Here is a 7,757-nt window from a genome sequence, read left to right on the forward strand (position 1 = left end):
TTAGCACAAGCATCACAGTGATATAGTTATTTACCTGTGTGAACACGTTTGTGAACAGTTAATGTACTTCCATTACTGAATGATTTACCACAGATTGTACAAGGATATGGTCTCTCTCCTGTATGAACACGTTTGTGAACAGTTAATGTACTTCTGTTACTGAATGATTTATCACAAATTTTACAGGGATATGGTCTCTCCCCAGTATGAATACGTAGGTGAGAATTTAAGTGTACTTTTTGAAAGAATGATTTTCCACAGATATCACAGTGATAAGACTTCTCTCCCGTATGAAGGTATTTGTGTTTAGCTAAATTACCTCTTTCAGAGAATGATTCACCACAAATATTACACTGAAAAGGTTTCTCACCTGTATGAATACGAATGTGACTTGTTAGGCCATTCGTCTGAGAGAATGATTTACCACAGATATCACAGCGATATGGTTTTTCACCTGTATGAGTACGTTTGTGACCATTTAAGTGACTTTTTAAAATGAATGATTGACCACAGATATTACATCTATATGGTCTTTCACCTATGTGGAAATTTTTGTGAGTAATCAAGTGATGTATTCGAGAGAAAGATTTACCACAGATATCACACGCATGTGGCTTTTCTCCAGTATGGACATGTTCATGAACAACTAAGGAATGCTTACGCAAGAATGATTTACCACAGATATTACAGTGATATGGCTTTTCACCCGTATGAATATCTATGTGTTTGATTAAGCTATTTTTTACAGAGAATGATTTAGCACAGATATCACATTCATATGGTTTTTCTTCAGTATGAATGCGTTTGTGAGTGGTTAATAAATGCATTTGAGAGAATGATTTACCACAGGTATCACAATAATGTGGTCTCTTTCTGTGAATCATTTTATGGTGAGTAAGATTACCCTTCAGAGAAAATGTCTTTTGACAGATATCACACGAGTATGGTGACTTTCCCTCCTTCTTTGGCAATTTTTCAGAAAAATCCATTCTTTTTTTTTTGGGGGGGGGGGTGTCACACAACAGTTATATTGATGTTTTCTTTTTTACTGCACTGATGAAAACTGTTCTACTGCAGTTTCTCTATCAACTGTTATTTTTGTTGTTATCAGAAAGAGGTAGTAAACGTCTTTGTAAATCAGTCCAAATTTAATTAGAATACAAGATCTTCTCATAAACCTTCCAGACAATCAGGAGAAATGTTTCACTTGGAAGAATTAACTCTCAGCAACTGTCATTAACTCAATGAGACACCCACAGAGTTGTAGCTCTTCTGTATATCACCTTCCTTTTCGCTGTAAGTGACAATAAATGACAATGTGATCCGATGTTCTGAAATGATTGAGAAATAGTTTAAGATAACAATGATATTTAAAAAAATGGAGATTCAATAGTGAAATTTTACATTAATTTTGATATATTGATAAACTATAAATATAATCTTTTACTGCAAAAACTAAACTTATATCCATAAATTGTTATTTACATTACATTATGCAATGACAGTGGTATAAAGTTCACACATTTGCAGACTACATCTACACCTACATATATTACAATAAATGAGTTTGATTATTAAGGAAATATTTTGCCAAAAATTAAAAATTCATAAAAACGTTCGTTTCGAGGTTACTCCCAAAAAGAAAAGCCCTTTTTTGGTATTCTTTCGTTATGCGTTAAAAATACGTCAAACAAAAACAGCTGTTTTACATACAGCGTTCGGTAATTTTCGTAAATTTTTTTTTTTTTTTTGTAGGTGGAAATGTACATTTCCTCTGATCTTATGATAAAGTGAAACAGAAAGAAACCTGACAGCGATGTGTGTATATGTCGACGAGGAGTGCGAGATAGGAAGTAACATTTTTTTATTTATTTTTCCTCGCATCTTTTTGTTTGAGTGTGTGAGTGATTGACTGAGTGTGTGTGAGAAAGAGAGCGAGAGAGCGTAAATTTTATCTACTTTTTCTCACATCTCTGTAGTGAGTGTGTTTGACTCTGAGAGAGAGAGATGTGTGTTGCTGTGTGTGTACACACTCATTAAAAAAAAAGATGCAAGAAAAAGTAAATAAAATTTACACTCTTTCCGACAACACAGACCTTTCTCACTCTCAGCCGATTACTAACACACTCAGAAAAGATCCGAGGTAAAATAAATAAAATAATGTACGCTGTTACTCTCTCCCTCTCTCTCACACACGAACAACAACACATCTCTCTCTTTCTTTTTCTCTCTCTCACATACGCACATAACACAATTTGTCTCGCACCCCCACCCCCATCGACATATATACGTTTGTCAAATTTCTGTTTCACTTTATCGTGAGATCAAAGAAAATCTACATTCCCCACCCACGATTTTTTTTAACGGAAGTTACCGAACGCTGTTTTAACACATAACGAAAGAATACCCACCTTTTTTTTACGATTAATCATTGTAAATAATCACTTTTTAAAGTTAGTACAGATCAAATAAAACTTTCATAGAAGCGCAAAATTACAGCTCAACATTCTCAATTTTTATTCTAATATGAAAAAAAAAAAAATCATGCAAGATTCATAATGTCCGCGTTTTAAAACCTTCATTAAAATTTTTCTTTTTCCGAAAGTTCAAATTACAATTTATGTATTTATCATTTTCTTTTTTTTTTTGCTTCATCGCAGGAGATAGAGTTTGTAAAACACAAAGTGGCAAAAATTCTTCTGAAACTACCGAAAACTAAACATCTTAAGGCAAGTTACAAAGTGTGCTTCGATCCAGAATCCGTAAGAGGCCGACGGGTCTAAATGGCATTCTTTGCTCAGAACTCCGTCGTTCACTTGAGTACAATTACCATAATCAGCCAAGAGAAAAACACGATTCTATTATTTAAATACATTATTACGGTATTAAAAAAAGATGTTTATCAACTTACCGTTTTCAGATGCAAACAATGTTGTATGTTTTTACCAAAGTAAATATCTGACGGTTAGAAAGAGATCCATCAATGTTATTCCAGTCACTCGTGAGATCTCCAAGAACAATTGAAACTGAGTTCTTTAGTCTCTAGCCGTACTTTCGAACCCAAATATTACAACCGCAATGCTAGCTTTCACTTGCAGATGTCAGCACAAAATGCGGTGCTGAAAGTTTCTAGTAGAGGTTTAATTTTTCTTAAAAGTAAAATATTGAAACCAGATATAATACATACGTTTTAAAAACATTTTCAAAAAAAAAAAAAAATCGCTTTAATATTTAGAATATTAACAAGATGTATATTGATGTTGAATTTATGTTTTTTCTCTCTCTTTCCTCGGTTTTGGACTTCTATTTCAATGTGGTTTTGTATTATGTATGTGTTACGTATGTAAATATGAAATTATCTAAATTTTCAATTAAAAAAATGTTCCATGAAAAAGAAAAAGAACGTTTTGCCTGCACCTTGTTTTTCCATAAAAGTTGGATAACCTCTGTTTTTACCTCCCATAATTCTATTAACTGGAATTTTTTTTATGAAACTTTGATTTCTAGCATAAAACAGCCTTAGAAACACGCCGGAATGATCAAAATAATGTTTCAAAACATTTTAAATAGAAATAAGCAAGATATTGGGTGAAAAATTAGCAAACCTCATTTGAATATCAGAGAAATATACCTAGTAGATATAGCAAAAAGGTTAGATATGTGTAAATATTGACAGATAATTATGAAATTTGTAATTTTTAAGTGATCTCATATAAGATCACTGGTAGGTAATGGGTTAAAGTGCAGGGTGGTCCGAAAGTCTTGTCAGCCCCTACCGAAAAGTAATAACACTAGAGGAACAATATAATAATATCAAACACATGTACAGGTTTTAGTATATTCACTTTCATTGACAGACACACATTGGGAAGGACTGTGTGATCATCGTTATTTTTCGTGGCACAAAATAATGTGACTCTATGTCCTGTGTGATATTTTACGAAGCTGTGCTTTAGTGATTGTTGCAAAGGCTGCCACACTATTATGAAGAAGTGGAGTACAACCCCCCGTGTGTGATGATTTGGGTTGCTATATCGAGTAAGCACTTGATAGGACCCTATTTATTCGAGGGCTCTGTTAACCAGCACTCTTACCATGCCATGTTAAGGGAGTGGTTTGTTTCACAGCTCCAATGGTTGAATGTGGATTTCAACAAGATGGTTCCCCACCCCACTATGCCATCAATGCCAGGAAATACCTGAATGAAGTTTTTCAGGATAGATGGATGGGTGAGGATCACAACTTTCAGCACCTCTCGATTGGCATCCCAGAAGTCCAGACCTCACGTCTTGCGACAACACTGTGGAGTATTACCAAGAAGAGAGTTTCACAAGAGCAATACCAGAATACCCATCAGTTGAAGGACGCTGTTTCGGCAGCCTATGCAACTATCACCAAAGCACGACTCTCAATCCTCGTTGTTTCACTCAAGCAGTGACAAAATATTGAATATCAACACACACACACAAATAGGTTTTCTAGTTTTCTGTCAACCAAATTCAAGCACAAGGCATTAGTTTGCCCCAGGGATGTCACAGAAAAAAAATGTACCCAGGGTGCTACATTGTAGGATGGAATAAAAATGTATGGCTGGAAAGCAAACTTCTTAATCACATATCCAGGTCTGAATCTATGTCACTTGAATTAGATATTCTATATTCAAATAGCCCTTTGAAAACTAATTCCTTTGCAACTGATTGACTCCAGCAGAATATATTGAACTTTCATTGAGACCCACCTACATCCTGTGCAAATCTATTGAGAGATTGACAAGTAATTCACTGAATGCAACCTTGGTGACTGATTTCATCATTTAGTAAGAATTAAGTCTATTTTTTTAATTTTCAATGTCATCATATGACAAAACTTTGATCCCTGATATTGTTAACAGACTTATGAGAAGCTGGTGGGATTTGATTAATCTTAGAGGGAATCATATTCTTTAATTTCTTGAGGTACATGGCTTAAATACCAAGAGGTTTGGCTGCACATTTCTCAGTTTAAGACTTCTGTCAACAACTACAATACTTAGTCATCCTAAATTGCATTATTCTGAAATTCTTCTTGGCATCATATTATACTGGGATCATATGCATCATAAGTTATGTTAATTTTTATAAAAACTTTTCTAAATTTCAGTTTGGAACTAATTGGAATACATTTTATTTTACTCTTTTTGCAATTTGAACTGACCTGAGGTTGAAAGTGTTAACTCTAAGTTAGAGTAAGCACAGTTTTAGTGAATGTGAAAAACAGAGAACGAATTAGATTGCAAAGTTAAGGATGACTAAAATAAGTAATGTTAAGCATCATTAAATTCAATAAAATGGAAAACGAAAGTGAACAACAATTCAATCCTGTTAAAACACAAGTCATTTTATTAACGGCTAATCAATGAATAACCAATGCAATATATTTAATAAATTATTGCTACCATAACAAAAAGGAAAGCTTCATTCAAAGTCCTCAATGAGTCAGGAAAAACATTTCACTTCTGTTTTCCATTTTTGGTGGATGGTTTTAATGACTGCCCACATTGTACTGGACATATTTTATTGTGGAACCAGAACTGAAGACAGTGTCATATCTCTGACAACATTTGAGTGCTAATGACCATGTGGTTTTTTCCCTGTAACAATGCATTTGTGAGTAGTTAAAGCACTTCTTACAGAGAATGATTTATCACACATATTACAGTGATATGGTTTTTCTCCTGCTCAAATGCAATAGTGCTTTCTTATATCAGTAATTTGTAAGAAAGATTTACCACAAATATCATGCTGACAGAGTATCTCACCTGTACAAATACATCTATAAATACTTAAATGACTGGTTTGAGAGGATGATTTATAACACGTGACAGTGGTACAGCTACTGTCCTGTATATATAATTGTATTTCTGTCTACTCAATATGAACTTTTACAGAGAATGATTTCCCATAGATGTTACGATGATACGGCTTTTATCATTTTGAATACATTTGTGTGTATTTAAAACATGACCATAAGAGAATGATTTAGCACAAGCATCACAGTGATACATTTATTTACCTGTATGAACACGTTTATGGTGAACAGTTAAAGAACTTCCATTACTGAATGATTTACCACAGATATCACAGTGATATGGTTTCTCTCCTGTATGAATACGTAGGTGAGAATTTAAGTGTACTTTTTGAAAGAATGATTTTCCACAGATATCACAGTGATAAGACTTCTCTCCCGTATGAAGGTATTTGTGTTTAGCTAAATTACCCCTCTCAGAGAATGATTCACCACAAATATTACACTGAAAAGGTTTCTCACCTGTATGAATACGAATGTGGCAAGTTAGGCTATCACTTCGAGTGAATGACTTACCACAGATATCACAGCGATATGGTTTTTCACCTGTATGAGTACGTTTGTGACCTTCTAAGTGACTTTTTAAAGTGAATGATTGACCACAGATATTACATCTATATGGTCTTTCCCCTATGTGGAAGTTTTTGTGAGTAATCAAGTGATGTACTCGAGAGAAAGATTTACCACAGATATCACATACGTGTGGCTTTTCTCCAGTATGGACCTGTTTGTGAATAACTAAGGAATGTTTACGCAAGAATGATTTGCTACAGATATCACAGTGATATGGCTTTTCACCTGTATGAATATCAATGTGTTTGGCTAAGCTATTTCTTTCAGAGAATGATTTAGCACAGATATCACATTCATATGATTTTTCTTCAGTATGAATGCGTTTGTGAGTAGTTAAGGTATGCATTTGAGAGAATGATTTACCACAGGTATCACAATAATGTGGTCTCTTTCTGTGAATCATTTTATGATGAGTAAGTTTACCCTTCAGAGAAAATGTCTTTTGACAGATATCACACAAGTATGGTGACTTTTCCTTCTTCTTTGGCAATTTTTCAGAAAAATCCATTCTTTTTTTTATTTTCACACAACAGTTATGATATTTTCCCCTCTACTGCAATAACTCCATCAACTGTTATCAGAAAGAGGTAGTAAATGTCTTTGTAAATCAGTCCAAATTTAATTAGAATACAAAATCTTCTCATAAACCTTCCAGACAATCAGGAGAAATGATTCACTTGGAAGAATTAACTCTCAGTAACTGTCTCAATGAGACACTCACAGATTTGTAGCACTTCTGTATATCATCTTCCTTTTCTCTTTAAGTGACAATAAATGACAATGTCATCTGATGTTCTGAAATGAATGAGAAATAGTTTAAGATAACAATGATATTTAAAAAAATGGAGATTCAACAGTGAAATTTTACATTAATTCTATTATGATAAACTATAGATATCTTTTACTACAAAAAACTAAACATTACATTATGCAATGACAGCGGTACAAAGTTCACACATTTACAGACTACACATACACCTTCAGATTGTGTACTACATATCTATATATATAAAAATGAGAATGTGTGTCTGTCTGTCTGTCTGTCTGTGTGAATCCCTAAAACTCGAGAACTATGCAACCAATTTCATTCAAATTTTACACATGCCTTACTTAGGGTTCCAGTTGTGTTTTAGTCAAAAATTTTTTTAACTTCTTGCAGAGTTCGAGCCCACGGCAACATAATATCTCCTCCACTATTTAAGTATTACGTGTCAAAAGTGAAACAAAAACACTCATGTCAAATACTTTCACTTTAAAAATTAAACTATTCTAACTGAAACAATCACATTTCGATACTGTAATGACAGATACTTTCAGAGAGAGAGAGAGATGTATATGTA

The 7,757-nt window shown here is 33.6% G+C and overlaps 2 protein-coding genes across 3 annotated transcripts in view; both read right to left on the reverse strand.

Annotated features, from left to right (window-relative positions):
* Positions 1–6: 6 nt before the first annotated feature.
* Positions 7–5,280, reverse strand: LOC106874602 (zinc finger protein 260). The gene is made up of 2 exons (XM_014922390.2): positions 2,912–5,280; positions 7–1,331 (listed from the first exon to the last, which is right to left on the reverse strand). Exon 2 carries the CDS (start codon positions 987–989, stop codon positions 27–29), a length of 963 nt encoding a protein of 320 aa, XP_014777876.1. The 5' UTR covers positions 990–1,331; positions 2,912–5,280; the 3' UTR covers positions 7–26.
* Positions 5,281–5,355: 75 nt separating this feature from the next.
* The window catches only part of LOC106874604 (zinc finger protein ZFP2), a 7,041-nt gene continuing 4,639 nt past the window's right edge, over positions 5,356–7,757 (reverse strand). For both annotated transcript variants that reach the window (XM_014922393.2, XM_014922392.2), the window contains exon 2: positions 5,356–7,212. In XM_014922393.2, coding sequence (XP_014777879.1) covers positions 6,044–6,925 — 882 coding nt within the window. In that variant the 5' untranslated portion in view covers positions 6,926–7,212 and the 3' untranslated portion in view covers positions 5,356–6,043. The remainder of the gene's footprint in view (positions 7,213–7,757) is intronic.

This window comes from Octopus bimaculoides, chromosome 24, assembly GCF_001194135.2.
Source record: "Octopus bimaculoides isolate UCB-OBI-ISO-001 chromosome 24, ASM119413v2, whole genome shotgun sequence".
NCBI lineage: Eukaryota > Metazoa > Mollusca > Cephalopoda > Octopoda > Octopodidae > Octopus > Octopus bimaculoides.